Source organism: Chiloscyllium punctatum, chromosome 26 (assembly GCF_047496795.1).
Source record: "Chiloscyllium punctatum isolate Juve2018m chromosome 26, sChiPun1.3, whole genome shotgun sequence".
NCBI lineage: Eukaryota > Metazoa > Chordata > Chondrichthyes > Orectolobiformes > Hemiscylliidae > Chiloscyllium > Chiloscyllium punctatum.
This window is the reverse complement of record NC_092764.1, coordinates 17613643-17637343: the sequence shown is the minus strand read 5'-3', so window position 1 is coordinate 17637343 and position 23701 is coordinate 17613643. Positions and strand designations below refer to the sequence as shown.

General features: G+C 40.0%; 1 protein-coding gene across 1 annotated transcript; it reads right to left on the bottom strand.

The window, feature by feature from the left end:
• Positions 1 to 226: 226 nt before the first annotated feature.
• Positions 227 to 23701, bottom strand: atmin (ATM interactor). Its single transcript, XM_072595877.1, has 4 exons — positions 23418 to 23701; positions 20142 to 20270; positions 17038 to 17237; positions 227 to 6987 (listed from the first exon to the last, which is right to left on the bottom strand). Exons 1-4 carry the CDS (start codon positions 23682 to 23684, stop codon positions 5199 to 5201), a joined length of 2385 nt encoding a protein of 794 aa, XP_072451978.1. The 5' UTR covers positions 23685 to 23701; the 3' UTR covers positions 227 to 5198.

The following is a 23701-nucleotide window of genomic DNA, read 5'->3' as shown; positions in this document are numbered from 1 at the left end:
ATTTTTAATTTTGTCCACGCCAGTCCAACTCAAGCACCTCCACAAGCATTTGACCTTGTGTGACATATACACAAAACCACAGTCCAATGTAACCGAAAAAGGGCAGGTTTACTTTTATTGTTTATTTGCATTTTAGAAAATCAAAGATTATCTTCATAACTGAATTCTAACAACAGTAACAACTGTGCAGTCGGTTGGATATCATTTTTATAATTTAAGTCTGCATTTTAAAAAAAATATGCTACTCATGTCAGAGAAAAAACAAGTCTTTATTTTGTATAATGCTGCATAATTTGACCGGCATCCATGTGCTTTTCACAGAACATCCACTAACATGATATATTGGGAAAATAACTTAATGTGCAAAATTCCAGTGAAGTGGAGTACAACAAAATACATCTGAAGTTAAGCATCAGCTTAAAAGAAACGGTCACTCACGACAAAATGCATATTTAACACAAAGAAAAAAAATCACTTTTGGCACAATATAGTTTACATGGATTGAAATGACAGATATTTACACAGTAAAATGGGACAAAATTTGATATGTAATGCCGAAGGAATAAAGTTACCATTAAAATGTATGCAAATAAACTTATCTAGTTAAATGGAGCAGCTACTTGTCCACTAAACATTTTAGTCACAAAATTTTTGTGAAGCAGCAAAAAGTCATGAATCTTGCAATTTTAGATGCAAATGTCCAACTACTGAAACAAAAAATAAATTACAACTCAAATTTTTCTAAAATCATCTCAGTAATCAAAAGCAAAAACTCATCAACCCATATACTACAGGGTAAGTTGCTTTTTGCTGGTGCCCTCCAAAGGGCACCAACTCCCACTCAAAAATATCAGAAACTTCCAGAGGTTTTGACCACGTTGCTATCCCTCCTATAACAGCTTAGGTATTTAATGTCTGAGCCTGCTTCACTCCTCAGGCCATTCCAAATCGACTGAGCAAGAAACGGGAATGTGAACAGTGGTTGATTTGCCCCCTTCCTGAGCCAGGAATACCAAAAACAGTGGTGTTACTTTTAGACTGAAAACTAAATCCAAAACAACTAATCTGAGACACAAGGCGGGAAAAAGGTACTGAGACACAACACAAAGGCACGTAAGGAAGTGAAACTCAAATTGAAGGAAAATTAAGAAATATAGTTTACCAGCTGACCAAAAATAAAAGTAACACTGCTACTTATTCTACCTCAAAAACTTAACCACTTTAGCATTTTCAGCCAAACAAACTGATTTCCTGAAGCAAACAATCTTAATGTACTCTACCCAAGAATATAGACAGTATTAAATGTATTGCATGTGCATACACTTTTTAAAAAAGTAATGAACTGCAAAAGGAGATTACCCACAAAAAAACTGTAGTTTATTTAACTAAAATAAAGTTTACTCCAATAAAAGACCAGTACAGAAAGCATGAAATATGAAGTACATCACCCAGGACAAGCTACACGTGACACATTACCTGACTTAGAAATAAAGCATTTTAAAAATGTGTCCACAAGGTCCACTGACACAGCAGGTTATGTCTACAACACTTTGGTTAAAGCAGGCAGAATACTCCTCTGTTAGAGTCCTGTAAGCCTACAGTGCAGTAATTAATCCAAATGGTCACTGTGTGCAGAAATGCTCATTTGCTATGAAAAGGATAATAACTTTGATCAATGGGAAAAACCTTTTGAATGTATTATTCATAAGTATGAAAATAAGATTAATTCAGTGTTAATGATTTCAAAGTGATTTCAAAATGCTAATGCATCTGTACACTATTTGCTACACTAAGATTTCAATCAGTCATTGGTCACTGCTATCAGTTGACCTGGGGGTGGGGTAAATAGTTTGTCTGGGGACAGCATTTTAAACTTTGTCATGCAAACATGAAATACCTATGGTTTCAGTTTAATCACAAACTGCTAGTGATGAAACCAACTTGAGCAATAAAGTACTGCCAAAAAGGCAGTTTGGTGCAGCATTAAAATCACACTGATTGGAGTATTATTTAGCCTTAATAAATTTACCACCAAATACTAAGTTTAGCTATCAATGTTAAGCATAGCGATATTAAACAGTTCATTCCAGAAGCCACAGATATTACAGTTTATTTATTTTTGAAACTACCAACAGCAAATGGCACATCTCATTCAATGCATGGAAGAATTAAAGTGGTATTATGAAAGTATTGCAACACATCAATTGCAAACCAATTTGTGAAACAACATTTGGTCGGAATTTTAAAAACAAATTGACACTAAGTTACTAACAGACAAATCTAGACATAGCATTGAAAAATAGCAGCATGAACACAAATACAGACAATATCATGAAAATGTAGTTGAGCTTTTGGTCTAATACTGTAGGAGTTACATATATTAAATGAATGAAATGTATATCCAAATACAGCTCTGGGAAGGTCTCAAGATATAGGAAACCAAAACTCTTTATAAAGATATATAACAAGTCAGTATTTTGTGTAATACAAAATTGTTCTATCACCACATCTCAAGGATGAAAGTGTATTAAAAACAGTTTCAGGTGATAAGCTACTGCTCCAAACTGAGACATGCATGTTGAAACAGAGTAATCAAAGACACTGCCCCGATTGGTTTTCACGATTCTTCTAACTGGGGAAATCAGGAGCACAAGTCCAACAGAGCCATTCGGTGTGAATGGGCTTTTTAATATTTTGGATCGTCTGGCAGACAGAAGACAGATAAAGTTATGCACTAAATGTAGCCTTAAAAAAGGAATTGTCCTTCTTTAATAGGTGCCTCATGGTTCCAAAGCACTACTGGAGACTGCAATCATGTTGTTATAAATAATTTTTGAACTTTTCTTTGCAAAAATTTCAGATGGGAAAATTCAATGGATGTAAATTTGTGCAAAGCTTCAATAAACAGGAGTTTGCACTTGCAAATTGGATCTTGATATCGAGGTGCTTACTAATTTGCATCTCTCCTCATTTGACAGAACCAATTCAGCATGTCCCTAGTACGTAATATAAATCAGTCCTATGGAATTAAAAAAAATGATTTACTAGTTTCTTAGAATCACCAATTCTGTAAAGCCCTCGAATCAAGTACTAACAATTCAGTACTTTATCTTCCAGTGCAGGAATTGATGCTGGTTTCCAGAAAGACTTCTGGTCACACAAGAACTCCAAACTTGCCAGCAGACTAGACTCCATTTTTCCACAATAACAATAAGTGGCCATTAGGAGTCTGGAATACAAAGATGTAGAAATCAAGGAAATGAAACAAAATTAAACATTTTTCCTGAGATTCAGGCAGAAAGTTTCAGCCACGATATGTAGCAAGTACTTTTCCCTGGAGAACTCATCTTCCAAAGGAGTCTCAAATTATTCAGTGATGGAGCAAGGATACAGCAGCATATGTTATTTGGATGAGGTCTAGATGGGAACCCATCACAATAAGGAGAATATTTTCATGATATACTTATTTCAAGCCTGGATTTGATATCCAAAAGTTAGCAACGATACAGGACCTCCATTACTTGAGTCACAGTCATTTACATGGAAGGAAGATTTTATGAAATTATGTCATAAGGTGATCAAGCTAAAAATCACATAATAGTTATAGACATCAATTTCAAGGCTGTGCCTATGAACTAATTCAGTGAAAGACAAACATGGATGATCGTGCACTCTCACTCAGGTAGGATTCTGATGGAGCAGTTCTTGATTAATTACAGCCTGCTTTAGCTAAGCTAATGGCAACATTATAAATTTGGGCCCTTAGATTCTTAAAAGCTAGACGAGAGCCCAAACGTAGTCCAACAACATTTGCAACTGCTTCATGCCAGCAATTTAATTAGGTTACAAGCAGCACTGTGAATGGTCATGTGCAACAGCAAAGCAATTTCTAAAGACCGAGGGTATGCCCAAAAAAAACTAACACACATGAATAATTAAAATTTGTAGCCACTGAAGGACTTAAAAGTGGTTACATGTGCAAATTCAGTAACTAATAAGAGTGGAATCACCAAAATTGGTCACTTCAGGATTGGGTAATTAGGTTTTTGGAAGGTCATGGAAGCTTTACACTGATCTGGTCAAATTAAATAATTGTAATCCAATTTACAGCAAAAGTAACAGGTTGCATGAACTGCATTATGCCATTAATCTAATGGGGGGAAAATGCACTCTTGCACAATGAAGATGCACTGTTTAATGATTTCACTGTATTGTGTGAAAAGTATTCAGCTACTCAATTAATCATGTGAATGAGTAATGAAGTCACAGATACCAATACAGTTACAATTTCAATGTGCAGTTTGTGCTATCAACATGGCTGAAGCATGATGATTAACCAACTGCCACTAGCAGAGGAACTCCTCTGCCCAAAAGATATCCAACAAACCATGTTTACAAAGTGCATATACTGACAATAACCAATACCAGATTTGGAAAGGGTTGTCAAACCTCAAAATTTAAGCTGGAGTTCATTTAACTCACAGGGACGTGAAAAGCAAGTATTTAAAATAAAGATCACTGAACATTTTCATTTATCACATTGGTGAAAACCTACTTTTAGATTGGACAGGAGATACAGAAACAGGAGGTGTTGAAACCTTTAAGAATGTATCCAGAGTTATTGGTTTTAGATGAAGAACTTTCTAGATAAGCTAGTGAGGGCCATGTGTGAATAAGTGCATCTTGAACAAAGCACGAGGGGATCTCTTTTGTCTATTTCTAACCATAAATAAGCCAACTATCATGGTGGAAGGTACAAAGGAGACTGAAAACTAACAAAAGAAAATCAGAAATGGCAAGGTATATCTAATTCCTCACTTGTAAACATGGAAAGACATGGCTTTATAAACATTCCAGAGTATAAACACTAGCAGTGCATTGAAGGAAAGTCTCAGGGGGAAAGCAAAAGTCTAACTGGATGGGGGTCATGGATTAGAAAAACTAAAGAATGCTGAATCACAGAACAGCATTTGTAAAGCCTAAACTTATTAATGCTTTTTAACCCAAGAAAAGGATATCCAGACACCCAAAGAGAAAGACTTCAGATCAGTTTAAAACTTCTCTGCCATTTTCCTCTCAGCCCCATACACAGCTGCCCAAAGAGGTGCACAGTAATGCAACACCACACTTCAACATGAAATGTTGCCACTTTCTAGGGCACCAATCCAGAGGTCAATGCTGCTTGATAGCTGTGCAATTCAGTCACTGTTTTTATCAGTATTTCGAAACAAGGAAAAGATTTCATCGCATGTTTGTGTTTCCACTGAGCTGAAATGTGATTCCATTGTGTTCCATGCCGTATCTGCCAACAGAAAGTCATCCATTACGGTCTGTGTTTCATTGCTAGTGAAGAATAGACTGCTGAGGTTTTCAAAGGTAGTCTGTGTTTCAGTGCAGTTTAACTGGACTTGGCTTTCAGAGGCACAATTCAAATTATTTCTATAACATACATTACCAGTCTGAATTTTGGTACCAGAGGACTCTGCACTTAAAGATAAACTGGACTGTTTCAAAATACTGTCCAGAGGCAGATGCGTACTGCTATCTATCAAGAAATTGAAGTCTGTCTGAGTCTGCGTATCAAACATTTCTAGCCCTAAATAAGTGGACTGTCCCCTGCCATTGTATGCTTGAGCAGGATGGTCTGAAAACAAGAAGTCAGTCTGAGTCTCGATATCCAGAGATTCCAAAGCAGACTCTGTTTGCAAAGTACCAAATTCATTCTCTTCTGTCTGTGTTTGTATGTTGCTTGCAGATAAAAATTCAATATCAAAGTCAATACCCGCGCTGTGTGCCTGGCTGCTTGTCATACTCTCAGAGGCATCGGATAAAAGACCACGATTTTCTAATGAATGATTGGCTATGCTTTCTGACAGGATATTTTCCAAGTCATTAAACAGGTTAATTGTCTGAGTTTGATTGTCAGTCATAGGATTCTGTTGAAGTAAAGTGGAGTTAATGTGAAATTCAACAGCTGATTTAGAGCTCTGTAAGAGATCATCATGAGATAACTTTTGGTTCATGCCTCCTGCATCCAGAGGGAAATTAGTTTGAGTCTGTGTACAAACACTATATGAGGAAACTAAAGAATGGTCAAAAATGTCTTCATGATTACTTGTGTTAATTAGTGCTTGAACTGCAGAGCTTTCATCATGAGCAGAATTCACCAAACTAGTTTGCGTTTTCCTTGAAACACCAAACAATGGAAAACAAGTCTGACCAAACGAATCTGTCTGAGCACTTATTGACGTAGTGATTTTCATGTCTGGTTCAAAAGTTTGCGTTTGGACACTTACGGGTAGCAAAACTTGAGCGCTGATACTCAGATCAGTCTGTGCACAAGCCGACACAGTATTCTCTGTAGAGTAGCATGTAGCTAGAGATTCTGGTGCTGTGTTCTGTGCAAGGTATGATACCTCTGTCTGAACATTTGTGGAGTTAAATTTGTTTTTACTGCCTATGTCTCCAAGTGAAGGAAAAGCTTGGTTATTGACAAAACCTGAATCCACGTTGATTTGCACTGCAGTACTGACTGGTTCAACCATCATGACGCTAGTCACCTTGGAGGTGGGGAGACCACCTTTAAAACTTAACCCTTTCACTTCCATAGACGGTGTCACAGTTTCCACTGAAGGAGGCAAAATATGCATTGTGCTTAGAATAGATCCTTGATCGTCAACAGCAACAACAATGGACTTGACTGAATTATCCACGGATGTGCCCGAAGATAAAATAACTGGTAAATGTGTTAAGTGCATTACAGGAAGTTTAACAAGTGCAACCCTGGGCTTTGGTAACAACAACTTCTGAATTTGTTTGGCAGGAGGCTGCTTAATGCAATCATCTCCGCAGGAGTTTTTGATGCAGGTTCTTTTGTTCATCTCTGTTGGATCTTGAACCACCTGGATTTCCTGCTTCACTTTTGCTACCTGGTTCAAGCAATTCTGATTTGGCCACTCATTTTTTCTCTTCTTACGTGGTGGATCCCTGTACGGTAAATAAGACAAATTTGGCCATTAGAACCCTTACCTCTTTCACAAGCATTGCACCCCCAGCACAAGGACATTCAAGTGGTCATAAGAATGACCAAGGTGACATGTTGACTATTTCATAGTGCACTATGGCTGAATCACACAAATTTTAAATTCCACCTCGATAAGGCACAGTATCCACAGCTTCACATTTTGATAAAGTGTTGCTAATGATGCAATCGAGAAAGTCAGATTTATTTTTGTACCTTTGCATTAAGCACAGAGAGCTCCACTAATTGTGAAAGGGTGCAAAATTACTCATTTTTAATTTGCCTACATTAATCTCTAGTCAGATGCTGGTTAACGCAAAACAAACAAACAATGCACTATTTTAGATACAAGATGTCTGAAGAATTCAGGGGAATAGCAATGAAATAAGATTATTATACATAATTATGATGAGGAATAACATGTCTTGGCATAAGCACATCTCAACAAGAAAAGAACCATATCATTTACGTGGTTAAGATTAGTGAGCCTTTCAGAGCTCATGGTCGATGGAGACCTAATGATCATTAATTTCAAACAGAATTTAAAGACCTACAGCTGTGTTTAACAAATCTAAAGAGCAAGTTACACGAAAATAATAAATAGAAGTAGGCCAGGCAGCCCTTTGAATCTACTCTGCTGTACTCCTCATCCCAATAGTAAACTGACCAATCCTTATTTCAAGACTGTAATCCCATGCTCTAGATACTGCAGCAGGAAAACTTTTTTTTAGCATCTTCCCTTCCCAGTCCTTTGTGCAACTGAAATCCATATTAGCACTGAAACAAATGTACTTTAGTAAAGCTGAAGACTGGCTTAATACCAAGAGCCAATCTGTACTTTTTAAGATTGAGCTCAAGTAAATTTGCTCAGAGATATTGTTACAACTCTGGAGTTGATGGGGCTTGAACCTGTGCTTCCTGGCTCAAAGGTTGGGACACTACTACTGCAAGAGGTCCCCCTTGAATTTTTAAAACCTGGAGTGTGCAAAGAATAATTAAAATTACTAGTTTGGTAATTAATGTGGTTTACCTCAAACCAAGTAGAAGCAGAGGAAACTAACAAGTCAGAAACCAGTGACCAAATGGAAACCAAGAACAACCATACAGGCAGCATGTGACTACCCATGATTTTTCTGCCTTCCAACGAGTAACTGATTGGCTTTCATTCAGTGTCTGGCCACAACGGCATGGCTGAAACTAGGTCTGCAGCTGCTCCACGAACATATGCTCGATGCCTTGGTTCTCCGACCTGCATCAGAGGATCCTTGAATTTGCCCAATGATTGTCATTTATAAAGTTGACTTTTTCCCTGTCTCTATGTTTCATAGCAGGAGAATTCTATGAACGCTGGCAACATATTCCAAAAATGCTGAACCTGGGGACGCATTGGCACAGCCAACATTTGCAGATTAAAGCAATTAGTATCACGCTTGTTCCCAGAAGGTTTAGATATATCACAGCAGAAGTGATGAACAGACACCAGCAGCTACAATTTATCTTAATTTTATGGCAGAGTGAAGGATACTGCAATGCAATTAAGATTCATACAGTTTCAACAGCTAAGGAGATGTTTAACCATTCAGAGTCAGTGTGTCATAGGAGGTGATATTCAGCCAAATAAGCTCAAACTAGCTCTCTTATAGAGCAACCTAATCAATCCCACCCACTCATACAACCCTGAGCCAACCAGATTAATTACCCACAAATGCCCAATTTCCTTTCAAATATTATTGTCCCTGCTTCCACCACCCTGTGGGCAGAAAGTAGCTCGAGTAAAAATGGTTTTGTTTTGCATCCTGCATCTCAAGGAATAAAGACATCAAAGACTGATCCAAGAGTGTTTACTGTGGAAAAGGACATGGAAGATATAGAATGTAGAGAAATAGATGATGACATCTTGAAAAATGTCCATATTACAGAACAGGAAGTGCTGGATGTCTTGAAACATGAAAGTGGATAAATCCCAGGACCTAAACCTCTGTCACAGGTGAGCTGTCAAAAGACTGGAAGATGGCTAACATGGTGCCACTATTTAAGAAAGGTGGTAAGGACAAGCCAGGGAATTATAGACCAGTGAGCCTGACATTGGTGGTTGGCAAGTTGTTAGAGGGAATCCTGATGTACATGCATTTGGGAAGGCAAGGATTGATTAGGGGTAGCCAACATGGCTTTGTGCGTGGGAAATCACGTCACAAACTTTATTGAGATTTTTGTACTAACAAAGAGGATTGATGAGGGCAGAGCGGTGGATGTGATCTATATGGACTTCAGTAAGGCATTCGACAAGGTTCCTCATGGGAGACTGGTTAGCAACATTAGATCTCATGGAATACAGGGAGAAGTAGCCATTTGGATACAGAACTAGCGCGAAGGTAGAAGACAGAGGGTGGTAGTAGAGGTTTTTTTTTAGACTGGAGGCCCATGATCAGTGGAGTGCCACAAGGATTGGTGCTGGGTCCACTACTTTTCATCATTTTTTTAAAATGATTTGGATGAAAACATAGGAAGCATAGTTAGCAAGTTTGCAGATGACACCAAAATGAAAGGTGTAGTGGACAGCAAAGAGAGTTACCTCAGATTACAACAGAATCTTGATCAGATGGGCCAGTGGGCTAAGGAGTGGCAGGTGGAGTTTAATTTAGATTAATGCCAGGTGGTGCATTTTAGGAAAGCAAGTCTTAGCAGGAATTATACACTTAATGGTAAGGTCCGAGGGAGTGTTGCTGAACAAAGAGACCTTGGAGTGCAGGTTCACAGCTCCTTGAAAGTAGAGTCACAGGTAGATAGGATAGTTTGGTATGCTCTCCTTTATTGGTCAGAGTATTGAGTACAGGGGTTGGGAGGTCATGTTGTGGCTGTACAGGACATTGGTTAGGCCACTGTTGGAATATTGCTTGCAATTCTGGTCTCCTTCCTATCAGAAAGATGTTGTGAAACTTAAAAGGGTTCAGAAAAGATTTACAAGGATGTTGCCAGGGTTGGAGGATTTGAGCTATATGGAGAAGCTGAACAGGCTGGGGCAGTTTACCTGGACCGTCAGAGGCTGAGGGGTGACATTTGAGACGTGCTTATACAGAGGTTTATAAAATCATGGGGGGCATGGATAGGAAAAATAAACAAAGTCTTTCCCCTGAGGTGGGGAAGTCCAGAACTACAGGGCACAGGTTTAGGGTGAGAAGGGAAAGATAAAAGGGACATAAGGGGTAACGTTTTCACGCAGAGGGTGGTACATGTATGGAATGAGCTGCCAGAGGAAGTGGTGGAGGTTAGTACAATTGCAACATTTAAAAGGCATCGGGCTACGTATACAAACAGGAAGGGTTTGGAGGGATAAGGGCCACGTGCTGGCTAGTGGGACTAAGTTAGGTTGGGATATCTGGTCGGCATGGACTAGTTGGACCGAAGGGTCTGTTTCCATGCTGTACATCTCTATGACTCTATGACTGATGGACTACTCCAGTAGACAGTATTGCTTGGGTGCTCAGTCAATTTACAATGGCAAAGTAGCCTTTTCAAATTTGACATGTCTATTTTGATTAAAAATTAATCATCATCATCAGGACCAATGCATTCCAGTAGATGGCAGAATATCTCAAGATAAATTACTAAAACAGCAGTGGAAGTACCTCCCAAGTACTTGTCAGCATAGATCACAAACCACAACATAAAAATAATTTAAAAAAAACAAACAAAACAAATTTGTAGGAATAAGATGAATTTCCAGGGGTAACAATAGGAGGCAAGAAACTTCTGGTAAGTTAACAACATAGCATTATTTACAAAAATTGTGTACATAAAGTAACATCTTGACATTTAGAATATGGATTGAACATATAAATTAGAGAAAAAATTAATATTTAGAAGAAGCTCATTAGAATAAAGTGAAGATTGAAATGAATGGTGTCACACAAACAAGTTAAGAAGTTGTCGGTGTAGAAGGGGTGACAATGGACTGCAGTGCCACACTTCCACCTTAAATCTGTTACGCATGAGCAATAAATGCTAGCCCAACCTGCGATGCCCACATCCTACAGATGACTAATCCTAATGCAAGATGGCAGAGTAGGACTCCTGAGCCAGAGCTCATTTGCTCTCCCCGTTTCCCTCTTTTTTAAAAACTACTTCTAACTTCCTGTTCTTAGGCGGCAGTGACGTCCGGGTGAAGTCAGCGTGGAGTCCCAGCCTCAAATTAAGCCGGTATGGAGTCATCTGTTCAATCTTCTCTGCTTGGAAGGACTGTAATTCTGAACTTTTCTTATTTCTTTATTCTAATTTATTTAGATTTTGTACATGGATACCTTTTGTACCTAAGATGGCACAGAGGTCTGTAATGCTGGACTTTTATTTCTTCATTGTTCTTATTTATTCCTAAGAATCTGTACCTAGGTATTTTTGTATGTGTGGTGACACAGTAAGGAGCCACTGTGTAACCTTTTTATTATACTCATGTGAGTACATGTGACAACAACTTACTTCTAAAGATTATAGATGTGATGTCAGAGTTAGAAAGATAGCCAGAAGTAATTTTGATGATGATGAAATGTGTTAGGAAAACTCAAGCTTGTGAAGAAAAACTTAAAATGCTTCATTCTATCCATTTTCTACATCCCTCATAAATCTGAGCAATAAAACGAAAACAAGAAATACAAGCCTTTGAAGTGTCGATGTCAAGACATCAGAGTCGAGTGTACCAATAATTTCACATATAGGCCAGAAAACAGTTGAAGACTTACTCAAAATTGCAAGACAAAATAAAAATGCTTTTTTTAAAGAAAATCATCTAGAGAGGAAAATGTATTTCAGCCACTTGATTGGAGCAGAAGAGCTGCAGGTCTCTTATGGAAGACAAAGTGGAAGGTAGCGAGAAAAAAAACCAAGGATTCCGTGGCGGGGGGGGGGGGGGGGGGCAGAAGGAGGAGGAGAAGGAGGAGAAGTTGGATAACAGATGTCATGGAGCAGTTACAGAACAACAACAGTGCATGCAGGAAGCTGGTGCAAGACAGACAAGCACAGCATATACCAAGACAGATCTGCCAGAAGTAGCTACAACCAAGTAGCTGTTCAACTGAAAACCAGTGTGGAATGGCATGTGCAGGGTGAACAGGATTAGAAGCACAATGGCATCTGGACAAATGTTTAGATGATCTCAAGTTTACAAGCAGTAGAATAAGATTCTAATCAGGAGATAGTCAGAACTAGAGCTAACAAAAAGCAGGGATGGGGTGTTCAGCAGTAAATGAGTAGAGGAATGGAGTCAGAAGTTTTATGCAAGTTGAAGTAGGTGATGTCAGTTATGGTGAAAATGTGGTTGAAATCTAATTTCTGAATCAAATATACTGTTAAGGTTGGCTATAGTCTGGTTCAGTTTCATAACTGGTAGGGAAAGAGATGCTGGCAACTAAGGAGCAGACAATGGCTTTGGTCTTCCCAACGTTTAAATGCAAGTTACGTTTGAGAGAAGAACATTTGAAATAGAAACTTAGGAAGCAGGAAAATAGAAACCGAGAAGCAGGAAAAATCAATGTTTCAGGCCGGAGCACTTCATCAGGAATCAGGAATTTGGGCTCCGGCCCGAAATGTTTATTCTCCTGCTCCTTGGATGCTGCCTGACCTGTGCTTTTCCAGCAACACACTCCCAATTCTGATCTCCAGCATCTGCAGACCTCACTGTCTGCTAGAAACTGACTCAGCCAAAATTATAAAACGGTTTACAAGCAGACAAGAGAAACACAGGATTCCCCACTTCCTGAAATGCAGATGTTTTTGTATTAGATTTCTCAAAAAGTAAGATTCTCCAATGTAAAATGTATAAAATGATGACCTTGTATTACTGATATTGTCACAGGCAGAAAGCAATGCTGAAGTCGAGGCCAGGGTTGTAAGGTCACTTTTTTTTTTAAAAGCTTTAATTTAAATTTGTTCAGTATAGTCATTTATGTTTGTCAATACTTCTGAACCTCTAACATCTTTAGGATTTACTTTTTTGTTCTATTGCTATCCTATCCAGGTAGGACTTGTGCAACAACTGACAGTAAATAGTTCCAACGGGGAAAAAAAAAAGTCAGAAGTTGTTTGGTTCTTCCTGAACTCTCCTGACAAACATACAGCTGTCCAAAGGGATTAAACATGTTTCCAGATCAGGTGTTTTTTGCACTAAAGTATTCTTGAACTAGTCTTCCTGCAGTCAGCTTTATTTTCAGATGTTCTTTTCAGGAGCCATATTGGAAAAGATTTTTTTTGAAAAGTAATAACAGAATTAATTCCTTAATTCAAAAACATCCATGTGCACCTAAGTTTAATGAAAGAAATTTATCCTTTAATCCAGAAACATTAACACATTAGGCCTTTGTGCCCAAGATGATCAAGAAGCTCCTTTAATCCAGTGCTCACATTTTATACTGTGACAAAGATGATTTGACCTATGGTTCAGCTACAGCTCTTTAAATCCTGCACAGCCAGAAGTACTGAAAAAGATTCATCCTCAAATCGGTGGTGCATTTCTTTCACACAGTAGTTGAGATTTCAAATTTTGTAGGGAAGTGAAGAATGGGCAGGAGGACCACGTACGAACTTATGAATCATTACATTACAGTGTGGAAACAGGCCCTTCGGCCCAACAAGTCCACACCGACCCAGCCAAGTGCAACCCACCCATACCCCTACATTTGCCCCTTACCTAACACTACGGGCAATCTAGCATGGCCAATTCACCTAACCTGCACATCTTTGGACTGTGGGAAGAAACCAGAGCACCCGGAGGAAACCCACACAGACATGGGGAGAACATGCAAACTCCACACAGTCAGTCGCCTGAGGTGGGAATTGAACCCGGGTCTCTGGCGCTGTGAGGCAGCAGTGCTAACCACCATGCCGCCCACATCAGGAGCAAATGTAAATTATTAAGCCTGTCTAACCTGCTCAACTATTCAATAAGTTTGTTTTGAATTCTACACTCCCATTTGCACTCAATAAACTTTGATTCTCTTGCTTAACAGAAGTCTGCTGTGCTGTGTATCACAGTCAGTATGCCAGGATAGCTTTAAATAAAAACAAGCTCATTTCACTTGTTCCTAATTAACTTATGGGACCTGGATGTCACTAGCGAGAACAGCATTTATTGCCGTTCCCCAACTGTTCAGAGGGCAGTTAACAGTCAACTATAATGATGTGGGTCTTATTCACATGTAGGCCAGACTGGCCAAGGACAGCAGATTTCCTTCCCAAATAATATTAGTGAACCATATGGATTTTCTGACAATTGTTATATGGCCACCATTAGACCAGCTTTTGATTTTAATTTCAGATTTTTACTGAATTCAAATTTCACTATCTGCCAATGGTGCATCTGATCCAAAATCTCCAGAGCTTTAGCCTGGGACTCTGGATTGCTGTTCAGTGATATTTACCAAAGTCTCCACCTCCCCTAACTACATTATAGAATGTGACTTGAGGATATTAAGATCTCACACTTCATATTACTTCAAATCACTTGTCAAGCATTACCCTACAAGAGAGCAACAGGTTCCAGTAGAGTAAGAGCTTAAAGTTAGCCCTTAGTTTTAACTGTGCTTGAGGAATGCGAATTTGCTACACAAGGATGTAATACATGTAATATATCCACTTGGATCTTTAAATGTTACCATATCCATGCTCAGTTTTTACGTTACAAGAGATCTCTTAAGCATTATCTTTCAGGTACAACACCCTGTTGGAGACAAAAGTGGAGGTCTCTACCTCCATCTTAAAAATATTAAAATGATTCCACCTCCACTGTCTTACAGGTGGAGTGGGGTCCTTTCCACATCCACCTTAATGCTGTTCAGAATGTTATAATATGTCGATCACGTTACTCATCATTCTAAACCCCAGTGGAAACAATTCCAACTTGTCCAATATTTCATCACGAGACAACCTGCTTAATCCTGTATCAATTTATTAAACATCCTGTGAACAACTTCCAATACATTTACATTCATGCTTACATAAGGAGCCTATACAAATGAAGCATAACATTCTTAGTTTTAAGTTAATTTCAAATATCAAAGGAAAATATCCCATTGGCCTTAATCAGTTGTAGTACTTTCATGTTAACCTTTAGTGACTCATACACGAGGACACCCAAATCCCTCTACACCTTGGAATTTTGCACATATTCTCCATTTAGGTAATACTCCAGTTTTTTGAATTTTCCTCCACTTTCCTCCATTCACCAGGTGTTTGCCTACCAACTCAATGCATCTACATTGGTCTACAATTTCCTTGTGCCTTGTCACAACATACAAATTTAAAAAGCAAAGTATCATCTGCAAAGTTAGCTATCTTGCCTTTCATCCCCTCATCCAAGTTACTGAAAGAAAAAACAAGGCCTCCATTGCAGCACAGACCCCTGTGGGAACTCCATTCTTCACATTCTGCTAATCAGACCAAAACCCAAACACATTCTGTTTTCTGCCAGCCAATCCTCTATCCATGCTAATTTGCTTCCTCCTACACCATAAGAGCATACTGTGTACAATAACTCCTATGGCACATTGCCTTCTGGAAATTAAATACAATACAATACAGGTTTCCCTTTATCTAGAGCATATGCTACCCCTTCAAAGAACTCCAATAAACTGATTAGACATGATTTCACTTTCACAAAGCCATACCAACTCCTTCCAACAAGCAAAAGTGAGGACTGCAGATGCTGGAGATTAGAGTCCAGATTAGAGTGGTGCTGGAAAAGCACAGCATCCGATGAAGGGCTTTTGCTCAAAATGTCGATTCTCCTGCTCCTCGGATGCTGCCTGACCTGCTGTGCTTTTCCAGCACCACTCAACTCCTTCGAATGATCTTCAGTTTTTAGTCTCCAACAATAGCCTCAATTAATTTTGACAATTTACCCAAACCTGCCTACAGTTTTCTGCCTTTCTCCTTTCTTGAATAGAGGAATCATATCGGTTACTTTCCAGTCTGAGGAACATTTCCAGGATCTAAAAAAATTTTGCAGAAAATTAACAATTCATCTATTACTTGATTGTGGTAAATTTAGGGGTAAGATGTTACAGTGAGCACGAGTAACGCCATCTCTTTTGTGCATCGGTTTGCATATCATCTCTCCATACAGGCTTTTTCTTTTAAAAAAAGTGAAAGTGAGGACAGCTGATGCTGGAGAGTCGAAAAGTGATGCGCTGGAAAAGTTTGAAAAAGCATCTGAGGAGCAGGAGAATCAACGTTTCAGGCATAAGCCCTTCATGAGGAAGCTTATGGCCAAAACGTTGACTCTCCTGCTTTTCAGATGCTGCCTGACCTGCTGTGCTTTTCCAGCACTACACTTTGACTTAAGAAAGGGTGCCCAGCTGAGTATAGAGGAATGACAATGTTACACAAGTTTGAAACAAAAACAAAACTGCAGATACTGGAATCCAAAGTAAACAGGCAGAAAGCCAGACAGCATCAGGTGCAGAAGTCGATGTTTTGGATGCAACCCTTCTTCAGGACCAGGACCTGAAGGGTTACACCCGAAATGTCGATTTCTGCACCTCCTAATGCTGCCTCGCTTGCTGTATTCTTGCAGCCTTCTGCCTGTCTACATAAGTTTGAAACCACCTTTGTATGGTGTTAACTGAAAATAGAAATATATTTTCTACATTTTACGTTGAGCTGCTCCCAAATATTTAAGAGGTTGGAAGTATTGTAAGAGCACAACATTAGCACGTATAGGTTGAATGGAACTACAGTCCACTTGTATGTTCAAGTGGCATCTAGCAATTAACACTTTTCAACTCCACAGCTTGCTCAAAATGTCAATACTTTAGATGAGTTGGTGCTCAGAAGACAGTGTAAACGCCAGACAAGGCTCCTTCCTGTTAAAGACTTGTTAATAGTCAAAATGGTTTTGACGTGATGTGTATTATTTAAAAACAATAGCTTGAATAATTTGCACGACAGCAGATCTGGTGACATGCCACATGAAAACCCTTTAAATGATCACTCAGCCTACCTGGAGGATGTTTAGTAGATCATTTACTCACCGGTGCTCAGCAGGGATTTCATGTCCAGTTCTGTAAATGTGAGACAGCAGTGCTGGTCTGCTGGCGTAAGGACACCCACAAGTGCACTGAAAGATCCTCCCACAATCCTCAGCATGTCGTTTCAAGTCCCATTCTGTGCCATACGAGTTACTACATTTGTCACACTTATGTTTCTTTTCAGCATGAATTTTCATAAAGTGCTAGGAAACAAGAAAATGACAAAAAGCATCTTAAATTAGAATATGGAAAGTGAATGGGTAATCTTGACTGAGTAAAACACTCATCCATATCTTTGTTACATCCAGACATGCCTGGTTGACTGATTTTCCACCCTATTTCACCTTTGAAAAATTCTGCTGCCACATCCTACAATGCACTAAATCTTAATCAGACTGCACCCCATGCTCAATTCTATACCAGCAATGGAATATTAAAAGTTTCACTCTTGTTTGAAAAAGAAAATCCCTCCACGGTCTCAACACTCCCAATCTCCATAACATAGCCTCCTACAATCCTGTGAGAACTCAGATCTCCTCAAATTCCAGTCTCTTGAGATTACACCTCGAATACCCTGAACAGTTTCAGTCCTCTGGCTACAGAAACAGTTCAGAGAAGGTTCACTAAGTTGATCACAATTATGGAGGAACTGTTTTATGAGGACAGCTTTCGCTGGTTGGGTTTGTACTCATTATGGATACACCAGATCTAAAAGTTGAAGTTCTAAATTGGAGAAAAGCCAATTTTGACAGTATTAGGCAAGAAATTTCAAAAGCTGAATGGAGGCAAATGTTCACAGGTAAAGGGATGGCTGGAAAACGGGAAGCCTTCAGAAATGAGATAACAAGAGTCCAGAGAAAGTATATTCCTGTTAGGGTGAAAGAAAAGGCTGATAGGTATAGGGAGTGCTGGATGACTAAAGAAATTGAGGGTTTAGTTAAGAAAAAGAAGGATGCATATGGCAGGTATAGACAGGATAGATTGAGTGAATCCTTCGAAGAGGATAAAGGCAGTAGGAGTATACTTAAAAGGAAAATCCGGAGGGCGAAAAGGGGACATGAGATAGCTTTGGCAAATAGAGTTAAGGAGAATCCAAAGGGTTTTTACAAATATGTAAGGACAAAAGTGTAACCAGTGAGAGAATAGGGCCCCTCAAAGATCAGCAGGGCAGCCTTTGTGTGGAGCTGCAGAAAATGGGGAAATAAACCAAATGAGTATTTTTCAACAGTATTTACTGTGGAAAAGGATATGGAAGATATAGACTGTGGGGAAATAGATGGTGACACCTTGCAAAATGTCCATATTAGAGAGGAGTATGTGCTGGAAGTCATGAAATGCATAAAAGTGGATAAATCCCCAGAACCTGATCAGATGTACCCGAGAACTCTGTCGGAAGCTAAGGAAGTGATTGCTGGACCTCTTATTGAGATATTTGTATCATCGATAGTCACAGGGACAGGATGTATATGTATTTGGAAAAGAAAGGACTGATTAGGTATAGTCAACAAGGCTTTGTGCGTGGGAAATCATGTCTCACAAACTTGACTGAGTTTTTTGAAGAAGTAGCCAAGAGGGCAGAGCAGTAGATGCGATCTATATGGACTTCAGTAAGACATTCAACAAAGTTCTGCATGGGAGACTGGTGAGCAAGGTTAGATCTCACGGAATACAGGAAGAACTAGCCATTTGGATACAGAACTGGCTCAAAGGTAGAAGAGAGTGGTGGTGGAGGGTTGTATTTCAGACTGGAGGCCTGTGACCAATGGAGTGCAACAAGGCTCAGTGCTGGGTCCACAACTTTTCATCATTTATATAAATAATTTGGTTGTCAGCATAAGAGATATAGTAAGTAAGTTTGCAGATGACACCAGAATTGGAGGTGCAGTGGACAGTGAAGAAGGTTACCTCAGATTACCATGGGATCTTGACCAGATGGGCCAATGGGCTGAGAAGTGGCAGATGGAGTTAATTTAGATAAATGCGAGGTGCTGCATTTTGGGAAGGCAAATCTTAGCAGGACTTAATGGTAAGGTCCTCCTGAGTGTTGCTGAACAAAGAGACCTTGAAGTGCAGGTTCATAACTCCTTGAAAGTAGAGTCGCAGGAATATAGGATAGTGAAGGCGACGTTTGGTATGCTTTCCTTTATTGGTCAGAGTATTGAGTACAGGAGTTGAGAGGTCATGTTGCAGCTGTATAGGACATTGGTTAGGCCACTGTTGGAATATCACGTGTAATTCTGGTCTCCTTCCTATCGGAAGGATGTTGTGAAACTTGAAAGGGCTCAGAAAAGATTTACAAGGATGTTGCCAGAGTTAGAGGATTTGAGCTATAGGGAGAGGCTGAACAGGCTGGGGCTGTTTCCCCTGGTGCGGAGGACGTTGAGGAGTGACCTTACAGAGGTTTACAAAATTATGAGGGGCGTTGATAGGATAAATAGACAAAGTCTTTTCCCTGGTGTGGGGGAGTCCAAAACTAGAGGGCATAGGTTTAGAGTGAGAGGGGAAAGATATAGAAAGAGACCTACGGGGCAACTATTTCACACAGAGGGTGGTACGTGTATGGAATGAGCTGCCAGAAGTGGTGGAGGCTGGTAGAATATCAACCTTTAAAAGGCATTTAGATGGGTATATGAATAAGGAGGGTTTGGAGTGATATGGGCCAGGTGCTGGCAGGTGGGACTAGATTGGGTTAGGATATCTGGTCGGCATGGACAAGTTGGACTAAAGGGTCTGTTTCCATGCTGCATCCAACTGATCATAAACCCATATCCAAAACAGACAACTGTCAGCTGAAACTGCATCCAAGAGCATAAACATACTCTGGCAAGCTTAAAGCCAGTTAGGTCATTCCTTGAAGTATAGTCACTGTTGCAACGTAGGAAAGATATGAAAGAGCCAATTTACATACAACTCCTCCCAGAATCAGTAAGGCTACAATGACTAGAAATACCATTTTATTTGTTTGAAGGATAAACATTGGCCCAGAGAAAACACGTCTACTCACCAATTGATCAATCAGACAACCATATTAAAAGTGGTTGCCTGTCCACTGTGAACCATGCATCATGTGACACGAACAATTGGGATTGCAGGCCAGTAGCACTTACCTGCTTAACAAGGGCAAACTGGGTAAACGGTCTGTTCGGTCCTCTTGGACAACCTTCAATGGGGCAGCAATACAGTTTCTGAACAGATGACTTCAGATCCTTCTTAATTGTTGGATTAATGCTGCAGTCCTGGAATTGAAGTAAATACCAATAAATCAAACAAGCTTTTTCTCTATATGGTTGCATCCAGGGTCACTGACCAGTGTTCTTCCTCAGCCCTGCAACATTTATGACACCTCACAAACAAAGATATTCTTAATAATATTTTAAAAATGCTTCCAATAAATCATCTTTTCTAGATCAGAATGCAGACTAAATGCAAACTTCAATCAATCAATTTAAAATGTATTTTGTTCATACAAAATAGAATTGTTTTGGGTAACTACATTCAGTTATTATTAAAGCATGACTAGAAATTCCCAAAGGCACTAAAATGACCACTTAGCTCAAAAGGCAATTAGGGATGGCCATAAGGCCTTGTCTGCAACAACCATACCCCATAAAAACAAGCAGCTCCTGAAACCCATCTCCACAACCCACTATAAATGACATTTCAAGAGTCCTTTTATGGCACAGTGATAGTGTCACTACCCCTGAACTAAGAGGCCTACGTTCAAATTCCACCTGCTCCAGAGGTGTTCCATAATCTGAATAGATTGATGAGAACAATAGGTTAAATTAAAAAGTCATTCCAGTTTGATACAAAACTACTGTATTATCAAACTCAAGATTTCCCAAACTTTCATTGCTTCTCTATTTAAATTTACAATGTTTTGGTGCACAAAATAAAATTGGACTTTAATTTTAAAACAAAGATGTTTAAAACAAAGTAATGCCATAATTGTTCAATTCTACTATAATTAGTAATATTATAGCAACTTTAACAGCTTTTAATACTATAAAGAGCACATTCAGAATGCCACCTTTGGAACAGATTGCTTTCAGGCTGCTAAATTGAAACTAAATTAATTTGCACAGGGACAGTCCATTAAATGCTTGAATTTATGAATGCAAGCTTTTAACTAAATATAAATTTTTCATTCTTCCTAGAAGCTACATTTCAGTTATTTGAAACACATTAAACAAACAATCTTGCAATATGCTCTTGAAACTAAATAGGCTGATGGTCTTTCATAAAGCAGTTCCCAGAAATGACCGTTTTTAAGTCTCTTAATGGGGGAAATATTAGGCTTTTGAATTGCTATTGAGTTCACATTTCAAGTACTGCAGTAGTCAACCATCAGAAATGATAAACTAATATACACTCAATTGGATATTACTCACTCAACAAGCCTTTATTTTAAAAAGCTAAGGAATCACCTTCCTATGCAGTCAGAGCTATTTTCCTCCACCCCTTTTTCAGTTGAAATGACAAATGCTCAAATGAGCAAAGATTCAGCACCTTCATCACTGCAGGGGAGACCAGACAGTGGAAAATAATACCATGTGCATTTATATTAAGTGCTACAGTCAAAGTAAATAACAGCAATTCCTCATTTTGAGATGTCCAGTTTTATCACTGTGAACAACATTCCAATAAGTGTCGCAACTAGAACCCCCTTTCAGCTTCAAATAACTAACATCAGCAACTCATTTTTTAAACCTGTGATTACCACATATTTTAGCACACGTCAGAGATCACAGAATACAGACTGGTGGGAATTTTAAATGATTATTTTCCTCTGCTCAGCACAAACACACAAAAACTGCTACAATCCTATTACTGCAGCAATACCAATTAGACAATTCAAATGCTTCCTGATCTAATTTGTAGATTCATAACATGCAGGGTTTTTCTTTGCAAATGACAACAGCTTATAACATGCAGTGATACTCTTCAGCTTATTTCTTACATACCAGCAATGGTTAGTAGCTAAGCAACACTCATTTCTTCCTTTCTAATTTTCTTCACAAATATTTACCCACCCCTTTCAAAAATGCTATCGCTAATTCCATTTCTAACACTATTTATGGAAAGTTACTTCACATCCAAATTAAATATAACGAAAACACAGAACTTCCCTCTTGGTTTGGACATTCTAAACCAATGCTCTCTTTATCAATTTGACAACTTGGAGAAATAATTTATACTTCATTTACCAAATGAAAAGCCTTAATGTGGATACTGACCATTGGCCCTTTTAATCTGAAATCACAAACGTAACATTCAACATATCAAGGCTGTGCTGGATCTCCAAAAGAGCAATTTTCTAGAGTTCCAATGCAACACCCTCTCATACGGCAAAAACAATGCACAAATGAACAAAATGGTATTTGTTATCTGAAAATGTTCACCACTTAAAAACAGATATGTCATTCAGCCCAGCTATTCTGCATTGTGCAGATCCGAAGAGCCAGAATTCTTTGCAGTACTCATCTCACATTATACACACATTTCCACTTTTTCTTTCTCTCTCTCTCCCTCTCCCTCACACACTTTTGGGTTACCTATCGTCTCATTAGTGCAGATTAAACAGAGAGACTAAAAATGCAACACAACATAAGAGTTTGCATGTATTAAAATAACTGAAATACATACATAAATGAGGTGGGTTCAGGCTGATTCAGGGAAATGGTGCAAAATGGGGTGAAGGGTTGGTTGGGTGGGGGGAGGAGAGGAGGAGAAGAGGAGAAGGAAGATCCTGGGGATGGGGTGGGGGAAGAAGAGAGAGTGTGGGCGCGGGGGAAGGTGCAGTGAGACAAGATTCTGGGATGGGGGGGGGTGGAGAGGGGGGGGGAAGACCACAGGGGTGGGGTGGGAGAGCATGGGGGCAGGGTTCGGTGCCTCAGTGTGGGGTCGGGAGTGCAGGTTGTGGGAGTGGGGGGGGTCAGGCAGTGGGATTTGGGGTTGGGTGTATGGGGGGGGGGGGGGGGGCAGGGTGTATGGGGGGGGCAGGGGGTGTGGTTTGGGGTTTGCAGAGTGGGGGGGTCAGGGTTTGGGGTGTGGGGGTCGGGTGGAGAGGGGTGGAGTTTGGGGATGGGGGGGTCAGGCAGTGGGGTTTGGATGTAGGATTTTGGGGGGGGGGGGTTTGGAGGAGTGGATTGGGATGGGGGGGTGTGGGGTCAGGGAGTGGGATGGGGGGGGATCAGAGGGTGGCGTTTGGGGGAGTGCAGGTCAGGGAGAGTCAGGGGGTGGGGTCAGAGTGTGCACTCGGGAGGGGGGGATGGGGAGGGATGGGCTTGGGGATCAGGGTTTGTGGTCATGTGGAGTGGATTTGGGAGAGTGGGGGAGGGTGCGGTTGCTGTGCTGGAGCGAGACAGTGGTTGAGCACCTACCTGCACCCTGTGTGATTTGACCAGGTGCATGCTGAGGGCCGGCGGGTTCGGCAGGATTTTGCCGCAGCCCTTCACCGTGCACAGGATATTGGTCCGCACCTCCCGGCTCAGCTCACTGACTGACGGCCAAATCATCTGGCAACTCGAGGGCTGGCCGCCAACGGCGGCAATAACCACTTGAGCAGAAGGAGGTGGTGGCGTTAGTTTCCCCGGTGGAGGTAGAGGCGGCTGCCCATTCTCTCGCCCTCCCACCACACGCGCCGCCATCTTGCCGGTCCCACAAC

What these genes read in the sequence shown, in the direction of transcription:
- atmin (XM_072595877.1), bottom strand. Translation starts at nt 23,684, where the DNA reads ATGGCGGCGCGTGTGGTGGGAGGGCGAGAGAATGGGCAGCCGCCTCTA. An exon ending in TCAAATCACACAGGGTGCAG is followed by an intron (nt 20,271 to 23,417) that starts GTAGGTGCTCAA and finishes CTTCAATTCCAG; the next exon opens with GACTGCAGCATTAATCCAAC. An exon ending in AGTTTGCCCTTGTTAAGCAG is followed by an intron (nt 17,238 to 20,141) that starts GTAAGTGCTACT and finishes CTTGTTTCCTAG; the next exon opens with CACTTTATGAAAATTCATGC.